Here is a 20,036-nt window from a genome sequence, read left to right on the forward strand (position 1 = left end):
AAATTTATATTATGCAAATTTTTCATATGAAACCCATTAATAGCTGTGCCTGATGTATAATAAATATGACAGCTGATGAGGTTAATGTTCTGTAATTGTGTCAACATGGTGATAAAACTCAAACATGGTGCTTGTGAAACCACGTGACTGATTGCTTTTGATTCTATGAATTAGTGCTCAACAAATAACCCTTTGACTATCTTGGCATATATGCACACACCAAGGTTGATTGAACGGAAAAACAAATTATCTGTAGAATCAAATGTACCAAAGAGTAAATGAATAAAATTTGTATCCATATATTAGTGTGTATTAACACTTTTGTGACTAAATATTGAAGGAATAAACTTGCTTCTGGTCCTCTGTATGTATAGTCCAATAAATCATCATCACTTAACGTCTGTTTTCCATGCTAGCATAGGTTGGATGGTTCGACCGGGGCCTGGGAAGCCAGGAGGCTGCGCCAGGCTCCAGTCTGATCTGGCAGTCTTTCTACCGCTGGATGCCCTTCCTAACGCCAACCACTCCGTGAGTGTAGTGGGTGCACAGGGGCCAGAGGAGGCTGGCAAACGACCACGATCTGTTGGTGCTTTTTATGGGTCACCTACACGGACGCCAGTCAGGCGGCGCTAGCATCAGCCATGTTCGGATGGTGCTTTTTACGTGCCACAGGAACAGATAGATTTGTAGTATAATGTAATCTAGCCGCTAAATGACAGCAGGATTTCTGTAATTTTTGTGTATTGATACTGATGCTGGTGCCACATAAAAAAAGAAAACACTGGTGCTAGTTCCACATGAAAAGCACTGGTGTGGTGCCAAGTAAAAATCACTCAGTACACTCTGTAAAATGATTGGCGTTAGAAAAGACACCCAGCTGTAGAAACCATGCCAAAGCAGGCATTGGAGTATGTTGCAATCCTTGAATCTATTGGTTCCTTGTCAAAATGTTCAACCCATTCCATACATACATGTATGTATATATGTATGTATGTATGTAATAAAATTCAAGTTGACTGAGACTTCAGTTTTTGAGTTATCTCAACTAAGAATAATCTATTGCATTCTTAAAGTAGTTTTGTGATAACATTAATTTAACATGGTTCCGGGTTTAGTCCCACTGCATGGCACCTTGGGCAAGTGTCTTCTACTATAGCCTTGGGCCAACCAAAGCCTTGTGAGTGGATTTGGTAGATGGAAACTGAAAGAAGCCCGTCGTATATATGTATGTATGTGTGTGTGTATATATGTTTGTGTGTCTGTGTTTGTCTCTCCAACATCGCTTGACAACTGATGCTGGTGTATTTACGTCCCCATAACTTAGCGGTTCGGCAAAAAAGACTGATAGAATAGGTACTAGGCTTACAAAGAATAAATCCTGGGGTCGATTTGCTCGACTAAAGGCGGTGCTCCAGCATGGCCACAGTCAAATGACTGAAACAAGTAAAAGAGAGTAAGAGTCAAGAGAGTAACATGCACACACACACACACACACTATAAATAATCTTTGAAAAGGTGTCAATGTTCCCATATTCTTCATTTTAACTCTTTATAAAATCTGCATTTTTTTTTGTTGTCATTGCAACTTTTCTGTAAATTTTATTTATTTTTTTTTTTTTTTATTGCAGTTACTCAATTTATTTGTTGAAATTTGGACTTAAATACCTACCTATCTACTGAACTTTCCAGGCAACCACTCGAAACCGTGGTTCCACTAGAGTCAACATTGTAAAGAAAGAAACAAATAAGAACAAAAATCAAAAACAAAAAATATACCTTCAAAGAACCACCAATGAACTATGTGGCCCATTATAGGCCACCCAACTTTAACGAGTTTGTTAACGGTGTGCTTATTAAACCCTACCTTGGTCTCTTTACTGGCGTTTGCTTCGGTATTCGGTAAGTAATCTCTTTAATTTTTTTGTGATACATATCTTTTACATTGCTGTAATATATACTAGCAGTATCGCCCGGCATTGCTTGGGTTTGTTTCAACCCTTTAGAATTGGAACTTTTGAAAAGTAAAAATTTTGCATTATGTAGCTTGTTATTCTCTTTAGGTGAACATTTTTCTGGTTGAAATACACTGAAAAATGGCGACACAGCAGTAAAAAAATTGTAAAAAAATAGGGATTTTCATAGAAAAAAAGCACCTTTTTGATGTAAATAATTTTTGGTGTTAACATGGTCCGATTTGAATTTTTTATTCTATGGAAGGAAGAGCAAGCCTTCTTCTATCATGCCTTCAATTTTGGTCAACTTGCGCCGCAGGGTCTCGGAGGAGATAGTGTTAGTTGAAGGCTACCAAACCTGCCATACATAGACAACTTCAGCTTTATATATATATATAGTAGAAGACACTTGCCCAAGGTGCCACACAGTGGGACTGAACCCAGAACCATGTGGTTGGTAAGCAAGCTATTTACCACACAGCCACTCTTACGCCTATGTTAAATTTGCTTGTCATAAATATTGTTCTCATAGTTTCAATTTTTATTTTTATTTTTAATGAATACTTTCAACCTAAAGTACCTTGTTTTTGTATTAATTGCTTTGTTTATTGTAGAACACATATGCATTTCTATTGAGAAGTACTTTGTTTTTAGATTAATTGACTTGGGGAAATGTGAAGCACATGTGTGTCTATTATCTACACAGGCATGCATATATAATAGCTCTTAATTAATTCTTTTATCCAATGCTTTCAATGAAAAATCCCCCGCTTTTAGATTAATTGAGATGCATCTTACAATGTACATGTGTATCTTAATTATCAATACACACACCCGTGCATATAAATTCATTTTAAGTAGCAAAATCCAGTTTGTTACAAACAAACAGCATAGAAACCTAAAAATAATTGTAATCTCTTACTTGGGTACATAGTCACAATTTGTCATGATGGTGGTGATGGTGGGATCGTAGGAGGGGCAGTGGCTGATGAAACCAGTAGAGCATCCCACAGAAATATGTTGCGATATCTAATTATGTGGCTAGTGTTTTAATTTTAAATTTCATCGAGAACTGACTCTGCCTTCCTTCTTGTAAGGATTTGAGGAAACACGGGATTAATTCTGTACTGAGGTTCATGCAGTCATCTATATTATTCCACTACCCCACCATTCCCCAAGTTGTGGCATTGTCCCAGTCTTAGAAGGGCTTTCAGTAGATGAGATTATAGAGAGAAGGATTTAAAGCCATTCATGTGTTTCTTTCTTCCTTATTATTTTTTCTGGTACATCCTTTAACATTCTGTGCTCAAATCTTGCTGAGCTTGACTGTGCTTTTTCTCTTTCTTTCTGTATGAATCTTTAGTAACTGAAAGAAGCCTGTCTATGTATGTATGTATATATGTATCTCTCTCTCTCTCTCTCACTCCCTCTCTTTGTGTGTGTGTGTGTATGTGTGTATATATATATATATATATATATATATATATATATATATATACATATACAAGTTCAGCAAAAATTTAGATTCAAATGAATATGGTACTTAATTTAGATGCACCAGAATTTTGTATGGTGTTATCCATGAAAATCTGTGGGGTGATTATAATCAAAATAAGCAACAAGAATGACTCCGGTAATTTGGTACGTACCAAATTACCGGAGTCATTCTTGTTGCTTATTTTGAGTATATATATATATATATATATGAAAGAAGTTTGAAAACACCTCTATATATGTTAAATTTTAATTTTCTTAGAGATTTTACTTGTTTCGGTTCTTCTTGAAAAAACGAACCTTATCAAAAATATTTTTAAAAGTTAAGTGTAATAAAAAAGTTCATAATTGTTTCTTACTAGTCTCAACAGAGTCCACGTGGTGGTGTTTTGTGGGAGGCGGGGACATAATGGCTATCTTGTGTGTTGACTAGATTCGTTGGCTGAAATTGTGGAAATATATATATATATTGATAGAAATGGTAAGACAACAAAAGAATGAAAGAGACCTCGATATTATGTAAATAGAGGAATTTATCTGTAAATGTAATATGTGACAATTATTCAGTAGCCATGATAAAAGTCTTGAGTTTCGGATACTGGGGTGGAAATCCATCTCTTCACTTATTTGGCCATCGGACAAAATGCTATGAAAATGACCGTTAAACAAAGGGAAATTACTGTGTGAGTGACCGTTATTAAGACAAAAGAGCTATTTGAATGACCGCTAAGTGATGGGAGGGAGTAAAAGTAAGGGGGTAAAAATGTACATAGTATTTGCGTTAGCACGCATGTCCATACCTACACGTGTGCCCACACACCCACATACATGCGTCTATAAGTATACACTCATCCACCCTCACTTGAGGGTGGATGACTTATATATATATGGGTAAGTAGGTTGCTTCCCAACCACATGGTTTCGGGTTCAGTCCCACTGCAGGGCACCTTGTGCTAGTGTCTTCTACTATAGTCTGACAAAAAGCCTTGTGAGTGGATTTGGTAGACGGAAACTGAAAGAAGCCTGTCGTATATATGATTGATTGATTGATTGATTCCAGTTTCAGCTTATGAGCTGTGGCCATGCTGGGGCACCTATATATATATATATATATATATATTGTATGTATGTTTTTGTGTGTCTATATTTGTCTCCTCCAACATTGCTTGACAACTGATGTTGATGTGTTTACATCCCTGTAACTTACCAATTTGGCAAAAGAGATCGATAGAATAGGTACAGGGCTTACAAAAAATAAGTCCTGGGGTTGATTTGTTCGGCTAAAAGGCGGTGCTCTAGCAGGGCCACTGACAAATAACTGAAATAAATAAAAGAATATATATGTATGTATATGTAAAGTGGTTGGCTTTAGGAATGGCATCCAGCTGTAGAAACAATACAGAGTTTATTGTAGTCTTGTCAGCTCTCATCAACCTGTCCAGCCCATGCCAGTATTGAAGATGGATGTTGTATGTATGTATGTAATAAAATATAGTATATAATGTATTGGCATTAGGAAGGGCATCCAGCTGTAGAAACTCTGCCAGATCAAGATTGAAGCCTGGTGCAGCAATCTGGTTCGCCAGCCCTCAGTCAAATTGTCTAACTCAGTGGTTTTCAACCAAGGTTCCGCGGAACCTTAGGGTTCCGCCAGTACAGTCCAGGGGTTCTGCAAGAAGTTACAAAACTGCTAAAATCAGCAGTAATTTTTAATCCTCCTGTGCAGATATGTGTGCATAAAACTATTAAATTATTGCACAGGGGTTCCTCGAGCCATTGGAATGTTTCCTTGGGGTTCCACTCCAGCAAAAAAGTTTGAAAAGCACTGGTCTAACTCATGCTAGCATGGAAAGCCGACGTTAAACGATGATGATGATGATATGTATTTGTGTGTCTGCATATAAATTTGTGCGTATGACTATGTGTGTGTGCGCGCGGGCTTATAGTTCTACATGTTGTTCTACATGTTGATGCTCTTTCAGAGCCAGCAGGAGCTTTCTTTTTTTTAATAACGATGGTAACGATGATGATGATGGTGGTGGTGGTAGTAGTAGTAGTAGTAGCAGCAATAGTATAAGTTATAATAATAGCTGGATGCGCCTTGATACTTTCAACCATTTCGACTACACATTGTGGGTCGGTCGGTCGGTCTCGACTGTAATTATGATTCACGAAACAGATTGTCTCTTTTCTCGTTTTTTTTTTTTAATTCACTTCTATTGAATTAACCTCATTGTATACAGAAATACAACAAAACACTGTTTATTTACATTCTCACCAAGTTTGTTTTCGTCATCTTTATGCTAACCAACATACGTTACAAAAACTGGCGAGAGGGGATATCTAATTATCGCTGTTTGTATTGAATTTAAGCGACTCTTCTGTAAATAAATACTCACAAGAATATCATCTTACATATTAGGTTTTTTTTTTCCTTCTTATTTCTTTTATATATATAATTTATTTGCCTCTATCTATATCGCTCGCTGGCCTAATTACATAATGTTGTTTATTGTGTAATCGTATTTACGTGGTTTTTTTTTCCCCTCTGCTTTTCTCTTATTTTGGACCGGAGGTCATGGCCTTGTTATAAAGCAAGGTTATATAGTTTAAGCATAGAAATAGATTTATTTGCATGAAATACATGTGTGTATATGTACATATGTATTTATGTTTATGTGTAGCATACATATATATATATACGTGTGTGTATATGAATATACTCTTTACTCTCTTTTACTTGTTTCAGTCATTTGACTGCGGTGGTCACGCTGGAGCGCCGCCTTTTAGTCGAGCAAATCGACCCTAGGACTTATTCTTCGTAAGCCTAGTACTTATTTCATCGGTCTCTTTTGCCGAACCGCTAAGTTACGGGGGCGTAAACACACCAGCATCGGTCGTCAAGCGATGTTGGGGGGACAAACACAGACACACACACACACACACACACACACACATCCATATATACGACGGGCTTCTTTCCGTTTCCGTCTACCAAATCCACTCACAAGGCTTTGGTCGGCCCGAGGCTATAGTAGAAGACACGTGCCGAATGCCACGCAGTGGGACTGAACCCGGAGCCATGTGGATGGTAAGCAAGCTACTTACCACACAGCCACTCCTACGCCTATAAGTATTTGTGAAATGTATTCTTTTTTTCATTTTTATTATATTTTTATACATAGTAAAAGAAAACTTGTCAAGCCAAGTGAGATCGTAGTCTTGGCTGATGCCATTGTTGTGCAAATGGCTCCCGTGTCACCCTGCCCCCTTCGAACGTTGAGCCTCACAGAAGCAGAGACAAGTGACGGACACCTTTAGTGATATACTGTACCTATTAAGCCAAGTGAGATCCTAGTCGTTGCCGATGCCGGGGTTTACATAACTGGCACCCGTGTGTTGGTGGCACATAAAAAGTAACCGCTACACTCTTGGAGAGGTTGGTGACAGGAAGGGCATCTGGTAGTGGAAATCAGGCCAAATCATATTGGAACCTGGTGCAGCTCTACAGCTTACCAGTTTTCAGTCAAACTTTCCAGCCCATGCCAGCATAGAAAACGGAAGTTAAACGATGATGATGATGATATTTCAGATTATTATTTTATATTTAGTGTATATCATTATTTTATAACACTGATATAATACCAACACACTAATTCCTGGTACAATGCTTCGAGAAATATCTAGCAGCAATGGTGGCAGGACAAGAACAAAACGTGTAGGCTTGCAAGAACACCAGATCAATTTTCTCTTACATTAACCCTTTCGTTACCATATTTATTATAAGCTGTGTTTCTTTCAATTAATTTTAAATATAACAAAGAATTTAGTTATCATTCATCTAGTGTTCAGAACATAAACTGTGACAAGTTTTGGTGAAAGATTTTAATTTAAACCTTATAAAAACAAGATATTTGTACTACAGAGCTAGAGGCGGTTTCAGCCAGGTTGGTATCGAAAGGGTTAATGAAGTGAATGGTTTAAATCCTCTTCAATAGTGCCTGTAAGAACTGAAGATGGTTAATCACTCTTGACTGATATTGTTTCCATCCACAATTGTTGGGTAGAACATTCCTCACCTTCTTAACAGGTTCTCTGATGTCAAAATAAATATTATAGATATTTGTAAAATATACAATAGGAAGTGTCTTCGATTTAACAAGGTTGAAATTTAAGAGAAAAATGATCCACCTAACTAATGAAATACCTATGTATACCGATGACTATGACCTTGTCAGTCATGCATTGTCAGTCATGCAGAGCATGGATTGCAGTCCTTGATTTCTGCATTTGATTTGTCATATGATATCTTTAGTTTGACAACTGTCATGTGTGTGTGTATGTATCATTAGCATCAACATTTAATGTCCATTTTCCGTGCTGGCATGGGTTGGATGGTTTGACTGAGGTCAGGAAAGCCAGCGGCTGCACCAGGCTCCAATCTGATTTGGCAATGTTTTTACAGCTGGATGCCCTTCCTAATGCCAACCACTCTGAGAGTGTAGTGGGAGCTTTTTATGTGCCACTGGTACAGGAGCCAGCCAGGGGGGGGCCTGGCATCGACCACATTCGGATGATGCTTTTTACGTACCACCAGCACAGGAGCTGGTCAGGTGGACCTGGCATCGATCACATTTGGATGGTGCGTTTTACATGCCATTTTATTCTTTTACTTGTTTCAGTCATTTAACTGTGGCCATGCTGCAGCACCTTCTTTAGTTGAGCAAATCAACCCCAGGACTTATTCTTTGTAAGCCTAGTACTTATTCTATCAGTTTCTTTTGCTGAACTGCTAAGTTACGGAGATGTAAACACACCAGCATCAGTTGTCAAGTGATGTTGAGGGGTTAAACAGAGACACGCAAACACATATATACACACACAACGGATTCCTTTCAGCTTCTGTCTACCAAATCCACTTACAAGGCTTTGGTTAGCCAGAGACTATAATAGAAAACACTTGTCCATGTGGTTGGTAAGCAAGCTACTTACCACACAGCCACTCCTATGCCTATAAATATATGTTTATGCATATACATATATACAAGTATATGTTTGACACCTGGATGGAATATTATTGGTTTCTAGTATAATAAAAGTATAAGAAGGGCTGCCTATCATGTGTATAGGGCAACATTTGATTATAAGTCTTGTTTGATCAGGGTGTTGTTGTGACTAAACAAATTGTTCCATTGAAGTGAGCTGGTGATGGAAGGTGTACACATTTTGATTGAGCTGCTTGAAATAGCAGTTAAATCTCGCTGATATCATACATAACAATATCGTTGTAGCTAAGGGTAGGATAATTTGGATAATGTTGTTCTCCTTGAATAATTCTTGGAAGAAAAAATTTTTTTAAATAAATAAAAACAGAAAAATATACAGACAGGATAGTCATGCCTGGAAGGACTTAGCATGCATGTGTGTGTATGAGTGTATATATGCATATATATCAATCTATCTGTGTGTGTGTGTGTTTATTCACTCATTTTTCCCTTGTTTGTTTACATATTTCATGATATTTGCACCATTGGTGACATCCTGTACCCATATATGCATGTATATATATATATATATATATACATACAGACATGCAGGAAGTAAGTAAACAGACAAATAAAAGATTTTTTCAAAATCTTTTATTTGATATTAATTGGTTGAAGGAGAGGTTTTCTTCTAGCTGCTCATCCATAATACCCAAGCTTATGCAGATATGTAACACATGTTCTTGGACTAACTTCTAGTTGTTTTTCAATGTCAGAAGCCTTCGAATGGAGTTCGTTTTCCACAATTCTCTTCAAACAGCGAAGCTTCCTTTCCAAGGGCCCAGGTCAGCCAGGATGAGAATCTGTTGATTCTTTTCCTTGGCTTTTGAATTGCACTATAATTCTATTAACAGTAGCAAGAGGAATTTGAAGATTTTCAGCAATGTTTCACTGGCTAAGACCAGCATCAGATTGCCCAACAATACAACCTACTTGAAAATCTGACAGTTATGCTGAATTTTTTTGTGTACGACATGGTTACTCTTCGCAGATGCTTAATATAATGGCACCTAGAATGCCTGAAATGGAAAAGAATAATTACATTGTAAATTCTACACCGCTGAAAACATATTAAGACGCTTAGCTCAGAAATTTTTAAAATTAAAGGTGTCTATTTCCTGCATGTTTGTGTATATATATATATATATATATATATATATATATATATATATATTGTAGAAATTGTGTACAAATAGATGTATGATTGCTACCGTGTGGTAAGAAGCTTGCTTCCCAACCACATGGTTCCGAGTTCGCTCCCACTGCATGGCACCTCTTACTATAGCATTGCAGTTATCAAAACCTTGCAAGTGGATTTGGTAGACAGAAACTGAAGGAAGCCTGTTGTGTGTGTGTGTATATATATATACACACACACGCACACACACACACACAAGGGGGTCCAGACTTCTACTAAGATTTGTCGCTGATCGGAAGAGGTGACTGTCTGGAAGGGATGTTCTTGTCGCTCCTTTCTGCCAACGGGTAGCCCCACGCAACCCCGTTCATGATTGACTCTACACGGCCAGCGTGTCCTCGACTTTCTGTCATCGACCCGCCCTCCATAAAGTGAGCGCCTTCACGTTTCGGCAGCTTCGCTTGCCTGCCAGCCACCACCGCTGTTCCGTTCATTCCTCCTCTCGCCATTGAATGTTCAGTTTCTTCCTCACCTGCACTTACACGTCCTTGTCGTGCAAGCCTTCTTTGCTCACGGGTTTTTCTTTTTTTTTTCTATCTATTGTTGTGTATATATATATATATATACACACACCTTTTATCTTTTGTCTTTTACTGGTTTCAGCCCAGAGCTGAGGCCATGCTGGTGCAGCACCTGTAGTTACTCAGTTGTTTCCAGTATTGTTTTTGGTGAACTGGCTTCTCCTTCCATGATGTGGGTTCATCTGGTATCTCGGACAGAATTCTGTCCAGATGTTCCTTGAAAACTTCCACATCAACACCATGTAGATCTCTAAAGCTGCCTGCCAGAATGTTGAACAATTGCAGGCTTTTGAAACCCAGACTATTGCAGTGGTGTCCTTATTTTGATGTGGAAGATGGAATTTTTGGTATGATGCAGTGCCGTCCAGTTCTAGGATCGGTATAGAACTGTCAATTCCAAAATTGGGAGCTAAAATATATGTATAGGTACCTAAGGTAAATCCTTGTGTATGGATGTATGTATGTAGACACACACACACACAGGTGTGTATGCACACACATAGGTATATATACATACATACACATTCTCTGTAGGTTATTAGCTGAGTCAGGAGTGACAAGAACTTCAGTTTACCTCACATCTGCATAATATATATATATTTATATATATATATATATATATATATATATATCTGTCTGTGTTTGTATGTATGTACATATATAGTATATATATATAATGAGCACATTACAAATGTTGATTGAAACGTACATTATGTGGAGAGAGACTTGTGTACATAATAAAATACAGCTTCTCAAGTAGGATCTTCTGAAGAATAGAATAGACATATTTTCTTTTTGCGTATTTGTATACAATATATTCTTGAATACAGCAAACAAAAACACATGAATAATAAAGACATATGAAAAATCCATTATAAAGAATAGTTTCTGTACACGTAATTGCAGTGTAATGTTATATTTATGTGTGTGAACGTCTTTCCGAATAGTCAGTTTTGCTAATAACTAAAATAAGCATTGTACACCGCATGTACAAGCATATATACACACATGCAAGTGTGAGAGTGTATATGTGTGTGTCTGTGGAGGCATGTGGCTTTGTAGTTAGGTTGCTGCACTCGTGATTGTGAGATTGTGGTTTTGATTCCTGGACCGGGTGAAGTTTTTACAGTCTGCTCAGCTGCCAAAAATGAGTTATCCTGTGATAGACTGGTGGCCCATCCAGTGGGGGTAATTTTTATGCCACAGAATCTAAGAAACTGGCCATATGAACCTATGGCTTGAGAAGGAACTTTGATCCCTTTTTGTCTTTATGGGTATATCTACTAATATTGGGTCATCTCATAAATGATGCAGTTTCTTTCAATTGCCTGAATTAAAAGTCTGGCAGGTGAAAGAATAAAGTACCTGCATCAGTTTGCTATAAAAGCAGGTAGTAATTTTACCTTGTACTTATTCTTAGTGCAAGTTTTGAAGGGTGAAATTTGATTTTAAGTTATTCTTTTTCAAAGCCATAATGGAAGTTACAAAGGAGCATATTTGGCATATTTTGTTTTATGAGTTCAATAAAGGCAACAATGCAACAGAAAGTGCAAGAAATATTAATGCAGTATATGGGAATCAGACAATAAGCATAAGCCAGTGACAATGGTGGTTCCAGAAATTCTGAGCTGGAAACTACAACCTAGAAGACGAGCCTCGTCCTGGAAAATCTGTAGAGCTTGACGAGGACATCCTGCAAACACTGGTGGAACTAAATCCCATCATATCTCTTGAGGAACTAGCAGAGAAACTTCAATTTTGTCATTCAAGTCTGCTCCAGAAGAAAAATGACCATGTTTGGTTTCAAGATGAAAGGTGTTCTTCCATCAGGATAATACTTGGTCACATACAGTGAGGATGACATTCCAAAGGCTGGGGCAGTTTGAATGGAAAACGATGCCCCACCCACCATATTCGCCAGACATTGCCCCATCTGATTATCATTTATTCCACAATCTTCAAAATCTTTTCGATGGAAAAAATATGAATTCTTTAGATGAGGTCAGAACAGTACTGGAGGAGTATTTTTCATCACAGACAAATGATTTTTGGAAGAGGGGACTTGCAAGTCTACCAGATAGATGGAAGAACATTGTAGAAAATGAAGAAGCGTATATTTTAGTTTTAGAAAGAATTCTGTTTATCTTAATTTTGAAAAATAAAAGAAGTATAAAAAAATGCCTTATTTATGGGATGACCCAATACTATGTGAAAATGCTTGGCCTAATGGATAGGATCTTGAGCTTACAACCATAAAGTCATGAGTTCAATTCCAGTACAAGGCAGCACATTATGATTGCGAGTAAAGCTTGTCATTTCATGCAGCTCCATTCTACTCAGCCGAGAAATGATTACCTCTCTGGTGCTAGTGCAGTTCTTTCTCTCCCTCCAGCTACCATATGCTTGATGGTGTTCTACTAGGTTCAAAGGTAGGATGTCTGAGAGGGTGTCTAAATTTGCTGATGACTATGCAGGCACCTAAAGCACTTTTTGAAAACATGGTACAAGCTACCAGATCACACATGCAAGTGATGGCTTAGCCTATTCAACTACTACTGCTACTACTTAGATTCCTGATGGCCTTTCTTGGTACCATACAGAGGTGATTTGCTCTTGCCCTCTATCTATACTACTCGTTTTACTCTTTTACTTGTTTCAGTCATTTGACTGTGGCCATGCTGGAGCACTGCCTTTAGTCGAGCAAATCAACCCCAGGACTTATTCTTTGTAAGCCTAGTACTTATTCTATCGGTCTCTTTTGCCGAACCACTAAGTTACGGGGACGTAAACACACCAGCATCGGTTGTCAAGCGATGTTGGGGGGGGACAAATATAGACACACAAACATGCACACACACACACATATATATATATATATACACACATATATATGATGGGCTTCTTTGATTTTCCGTCTACCAAATCCATTCATAAGGCTTTGGTCGGCCAGAGGCTATAGTAGAAGACACAAGATGCCACACAGTGGGACTGAGCCCAGAGCTATGTGGTTGGTAAGCAAACTACTTACCACACAGCCACTCCTGTGCCTGGGAGAAATTGAACATGGGTTGGTTGAGGTTTTGGCATTGTTCTTTCTGTCTGTCAAATCCCACTTATAAAGGCATTGTTTTAACTCAAAGCCTTTGAACGGACATTAGCGAAAACTGAACCCGGAACCAAATAATTGCAAAGCAAATTTCAGAACCCATGGGTTTTTTTTTTTTATCCATCTTTTTACATGTCCAATTTTCAATACTTGCATAGGTCAGGCAGAATTCATTCAGGTGGATTTTCTATAGCTGGATGCCTTTGCTGTCACCAACCCTTTCCAAGAAAGGTAATATTTCCCCATAGCTGGGCAGAGGGACACAAGAAAGGTAATATTTCCCCATAGCTGAGCAAAGGGACACAAGAAAGGTAATATTTCCCCATAGCTGGGCAAAGGGACACAAGAAAGGTAATATTTCCCCATAGCTGAGCAAAGGGACACAAGAAAGGTAATATTTCCCCATAGCTGGGCAAAGGGACACAAGAAAGGTAATATTTCCCCATAGCTGGGCAAAGAGACACAAGAAAGGTAATATTTCCCCATAACTGAGCAAAGGGACACAAGAAAGGTAATATTTCCCCATAGCTGGGCAAAGGGACACAAGAAAGGTAATATTTCCCCATAGCTGGGCAAAGGGACACAAGAAAGGTAATATTTCCCCATAGCTGGGCAAAGGGACACAAGAAAGGTAATATTTCCCCATAGCAGGGCAAAGGGACACAAGAAAGGTAATATTTCCTACATAGCTGAGCAAAGGGACACAAGAAAGGTAATATTTCCCCATAGCAGGGCAAAGGGACACAAGAAAGGTAATATTTCCCCATAGCTGGGCAAAGGGACACAAGAAAGGTAATATTCCTACATAGCTGGGCAAAGGGACACAAGAAAGGTAATATTTCCTACATAGCTGGGCAAAGGGAAACGCACAACAGTACAAACACATATAGCAAACACTAGTGTGTGTGTGTGTGTCTAACCATCAGATTATAACTCAGCACTGTAAGTGATGCAAGGGAAATAAAAACAGAATGATGATGATGATGATGATGATGATGATGATGGTGGTGGTGGTGTTTACATAACAGTTGATTTATGTGTTGTTGAAATTCTCACTACGTCTGTGTTTATGGTGAGTTCACTGCACACTTGTCGATGTTATTAACACAATGCACAACAGGAGAAAGCCTAACGACTAGTTGCAAAGCAGCTTCTCGTTCACGTGTAAATGGATGTGTGCAGGTATGTATGTACGTGCGTGTGATGGCATGCACGTGTGTGTGTGTGTGTGTGTGTGTGCGCGTGTGTATGAGAGAGAGAGAGAGAGAGAGTGTTTGTGTGTATGTAGGCATATGCATGCATTTCATACTCCTCTCTATTTATATATGATATTGGGTATGTGGAGGTGGTGGGGTGGTGGTGGTGGTGGCAGTGGTGGTGGTGGTGGTGGTAGTGGCTGTAGGAGAGGCAAGAAGTTTGACTTTGTAATTTATACTTCCGACACTGTTAATGAAACGTGTCCACATATGTATCATCATCACCATCATCACCATCATCATCACCATCATCATCATCACCATCATCATCACCTTCACTATCATCTTTATCATCATTATCATTACCATCACTACCACCATCTTTTACTGCCTCCTCTTCCTCCTCCTCCTCTTCCTCCTCCTCCTCCATTGCTTCTGTTGCTCATGCAATGTTAGCAGCCTGCTGTTGGAGATCCTATCTACAGTTTTTTTTCTTCTCTCTCTCTCTCTCTTTCTCGCTTCCCCTTCTCTGCCAGCCCCTCTCTTTAACCCTCATCTTTTTGTCCCACCCCTCTTCTTATCTTACAATAAAAGTGTGTTTTTTACCTTTGTCTTCAGATATCTTTGTTGCTTTTTTTTTTATTCGTTGTTTGTATTTGTATTTTTTTTTCTCCTTATTTGTTTGCTATTTATTCCTCATAGCTTATTTTGTTGAGTGAGTGCCATGTACCTTAATTATGGGAGGTACCTCTGGCATGGTAAAACAAAAGTAGATGTGAGAAAGAGAGGAAACAGTGAGGTCAGATCTCACCATGTGGGCCTTGGAATGGCCATGTGGTTAAGACTTCAAACTTTGAAATCAAGTACTTCCAGCTTTGCTCCCTCTGTGGAACCATGGGTTCTTCACAGAGCATAATCTAGCATAATCTACGGTTGGCTTCCTCCAAGTTGTGTGTGTGAAATTGGAAGAGATGTTAATTATGTAAAAACCCTTTGTGATGAGCTATGCCCAATGTATCATGATGATCCTTTTTTCTCTTTTCCTTTTACAAATCTTCAAAGCCCTTGCAAATGTGGAGGCACATGGCCAAGTGGTTAGAGCAGTGGACTCGTGTTGGAGGGATCGTGGGTTCGAATCTCAGACCGGGCGATGTGTGTGTTTATGAGCGAAACACCTAAGCCCCACGCGGCTCCGGCAGAAGGTAATGGCGAACTTCTGCTGACTCTTTCGCCACAACTTTCTCTCACTCTTTCCTCTGCATCTTGCAGCTCACCTGCAAAGGACTAGCATCCTGTCCAGGTGGGGAACCTATACGCCAAGGAAACCGGGAAATTGGCCCTTATGAGCCAGGCATGGCTCGTGAAGGAACACACAACAAAGCCCTTGCAAATGCCATAGTCTAATGATTCTCAACCAGCGCCCTTATAATCTTTAGGGGTCCATGTAAGATTTTGTTAAAAAATTTATTTGCTATAAATTGGTTACACTTTTACAATACACAAAATATTTTAACAATGTGGTAAGAATGTGTATGTCTGTGTTTGTCCCCTCACCATCACTTGAAAAGCAATGTTGGCGTCTTTCTGAAATAGTTTTCTAGTAATGTATCATGATATAAAGTATCTTTTTTTCTTTTTTTTCTTTTTGAAAGATAATAGAATGTGATCTGAGAGAGATATTTGATTGCTATTTTTAACAGATTAAGCAACTTATTAGAGATGAATCAACAAAGGACTCTTTATGTAGTTGCTTTTCCTGCTAGAAATGGCAACCAAATCCCCCTTTTAACTCCTTGCAGATAGATTTAGTAGTGACAGTTTGTGCTGTGTACTGGTATTTGGCTATTCAGTGACTACATAATTTTTCATACAAGGAATTTTACAGCATATTTACAAATTCTCCTTAGTGTGGTATATTTGAAATCATGGTGCTGCACAGAGTGAGACAATGCACTGCTCACACAGTGTTTCGATGGGGTCAGTACTGCTTCCTGTCTGCAAGGGGTTAAAGACGAACTAAATGTAATTTTGGATTCACTGCTTATTAAAACAAAAAACAGTTGTGAATGTCAAAGTAGAAATACCTCTTTGATCATATGTCAGACCAAGGGTTAAACAACAAGGGACTAGAGAAACATACTCATCCTCATGGGCTCATATTTTGTTTTTGATGTGGGTGACATTTGGTTTAAGCATCATTAAGTCTGAACTAGAAGGGAAACTGGGAGCAGGGAGATGCTCTTTGTTGTTGCTTATTTAGAGAAGAAAGGACTTCTCTCATGACTCTTTCCATGCCTGATGGGAGGGAAGAAAGGAGGAAATTATCCTCAGCCTGGAGGGTTGAACTGAATTCTTCCATCTGTGTGTATGTAATCTGCTGAAAGCACTCTAGGGTCATATGACAGCTTTTATCCATTTATTACCATATTTCTGTTGAAATACACTGTCTATGTTTCAGTTTATTTAAAAAATAAAGAAAAATTTAGTAAAGTAACCCCTATTTTTTCTGCAAAAAATAGGGGTAGCTTATCCTGTTGAGGCTATATTATTAGCATTATCCTGCGTTTGAGAATTTAAAATCACTTCTTTAACTTTCTAAGACATCTCAACGCTTCTAAAGCAAACTTCGTTTGTTTGTTTACGTTCATCATAATTTGGATTTTAATAAAGTAAATTTACCATTATTGAAAAAAGAGTTTGGACCATAAATTAAAATGAAATTTTCATGGGAGATTATTTTAAAGTGGAGGAATTTGCACCAGAAGACTAGGGGCATTTTTAAGTGAATTGATATCAAAAGGGTTTAAAAGGTCAGTGAATTAAGTCTTCCACTCACGAACATCTTATTATATATCATTGTCATTGTTTTAGTTTAGAGCACCGTGGCGCATAATCACGGAGGTGTGAGTTCGAGTCTCATAGCCGGCCGCCAACACTTTTTTCTGCAAAATAGGGGTAGCTTATCCTGTTCAGGCTATATTATTAGCATTATCCTGCGTTTGAGAATTTAAAATCACTTCTTTAACTTTATAAGCATATATATATATATATATATGTATATGTATATGTATACATCATCATCATCATTTAATGTCCACCTGTCATGTTGGCATGGGTGGGACGGTTTGATAGGAGCCAGCCAAGCAGAAGCCTGCACCAGACTTCTGTGACGGTCTTGGCAGGATTTTTACAGCTGGATGCCCTTCCTAACACCAACGACCCACCAGATATATGTGTGTTGTGTGTGTGTGTGTGTGATGATGATTCACCAGAAGCGACAGCTTAAAGGATTCAATACAACTAGAGTATTCTTTAATAAAGGTTCCAGGATCCATTACTTAGAATTACTTGTTTCTGATCATCAGATAGGTAAATCTTGTGTGGTTTTCTTTTGAATATACACTATCTGAATAGTTTTTGAAATCTGAAAATGAAAGTATGAAAGGAATGCTTGTCCCTTTGTTCTTTCATTTAAGAACCTTTGTGAACAACACTGAAAACTGCTGCTCCAAGCTTATGTTTTTGATTTCATGTCTGAGTACTCTTCCTGTCTCCAACCCTCACCTGTATCCATGTAAGGCAAGGTTTCTTTCAGCTTCAGTCTACCAAATTCATTCACAAAACTTTGGTCAGCCTGTAGTCAAAGACACTTATCAAGGGTGCCATGCAATGGCATTGAACCTATAACCATGTGGTTAGGAAGCAAACCTCTTTCTTTTTTCTCCTTCTCAGGTCATACTGACTCATAAGGACTGGTTTCCCGCTGGAGCAATGTGAAATTAAGCATTTTGCTCAAGAACACAATTCGTCACCTGGTCCAGAAATTGAAACCACAATCTTACAGTCATGATCCCAACACCCTGATCACTAAGCCATGCACCTCCACAAAGTTACCTTCTCGAGTCATAAGGGTCAGTTTACTGGTTTCATGTCATGTACATTCCCCACCTGGACGGGATGCCGGTCTGTTGCAGGATTATCCATTTTCTCCAGCTGAGTGGACTGGAGCAACGTAAAATAAAGTGTTTTGCTCAAGAACACATGTCGCCCATTCCAGGAACTGAAACCACAATCTTACAATCATGAGTCCAACACCCTAACCATTAAGCCATGGAAGGGTTTTGCTCAAGAACACAACACATTGCCCGGTCCAGGAACATAAACCACAATCTTACGATCATGAGCCCAACACCCTAACCATCAAGCCATGGAAGTGTTTTGTTCAAGAATACAACACATTGCCTGGTCCAGGAATTGAAACCACAATCTTATGATCATGAGTCCAACACCCTAACCATTAAGCCATGGAAGTGTTTTGCTCAAGAACACAACACATTGCCCAGTCCAGGTATTGAAACCACAATCTTAGGATCATGAGTCCAACACCTTAATCATTAAGCCATGTGCTTCCACTTTTGCATACTACCTCATGGTACCTATTTTAGAAATTTTGTTATTGTTAGAGCAACGTAGACATCTATCTAGTAATTAATGTATATTATTAAAAGATACAATCGAAAAATGTCTGAGATAATATAGCATATCAAAAGCCATTGCCAGTGGGTTAATAGTCCACTGTTTTTTCCTGATTGGTTGGCATCTTTAACCATTGTAGTGGTTTTGTAACTTATATTTTCTCTTCTCGGTTTTTGAAACTAAAGAAATCCTATTATAACATCAAAGCCGTGTTTACTGTTTATGTTTGCAGGAAAGCAGAAAACTAGAAAACAGTTTGGTGTGATCTTGGGTAACTACTTCTTAATTTAGGCATTTTGCCATTGGAACTCTCATTGGTTGGCGAAGAGGAAGCTTAAAAGAACAATTGCATATTTATAAAGACACCACAAACACATGTACACAGGCAATAACATGAACATGTGTATGTGTGCGTATGTGTGTATATATATATATATATATGTATTATATGGTTTCAAATTCTGGCACAAAGCCAGCAACTTTAAGGGAAGTAGGTAGTCAATTACATCGACCCCAATTTTTCACTGGTACTTTATTTTGCTGACCCCACAAAAGATGAAAGGCAACATTGACCTTAACAGGACTTGGACTCAGAACCTAAAGAACCAGAAGAACTGCTGCTAGGCATTTTGTCCAACATGTTAACAACTGCCCTCTTGCTGCCTAACTAACCCTTTCGTTACCAACCCGGCTGAAATTGGCTGTGGCTCTAAGTACAAATGTCTTGTTTTCATAACTTTTGAATTAAAATCTTCCACCAAACCTTAGTCACAATTTATGTTCCTAACACTAGCTTAGCAACAATTAAGTTATTTTACTAAATTCTTTGTTATATTTAAAGTAATTGAAAGAAACACAGAGCATCTCAAAATACAGTAACAAATGGGATAATTGTATGTATGTATATATATATATTATATATATATATATGTATGTATATCTATCTATCTATCTTAATTGTATATGTGTATATATATTATATAGATATATATATATATATAGTACAAAGTAAGATTGGGGTTATGAGGGTAACCCACTATGGGATATC

General features: G+C 38.2%; 1 protein-coding gene across 1 annotated transcript in view; it reads left to right on the top strand.

The window, feature by feature from the left end:
* LOC115222562 (transforming growth factor beta receptor type 3-like) overlaps nt 1-20,036 on the top strand; it is a 216,478-nt gene that overhangs the window by 60,999 nt on the left and 135,443 nt on the right. The window contains exon 2 of the mRNA XM_036504801.1: nt 1,629-1,899. Coding sequence (XP_036360694.1) covers nt 1,800-1,899 — 100 coding nt within the window. The 5' untranslated portion in view covers nt 1,629-1,799. The remainder of the gene's footprint in view (nt 1-1,628; nt 1,900-20,036) is intronic.

Source organism: Octopus sinensis, linkage group LG1 (assembly GCF_006345805.1).
Source record: "Octopus sinensis linkage group LG1, ASM634580v1, whole genome shotgun sequence".
In the NCBI taxonomy this organism is placed as follows: Eukaryota; Metazoa; Mollusca; class Cephalopoda; order Octopoda; family Octopodidae; genus Octopus; species Octopus sinensis.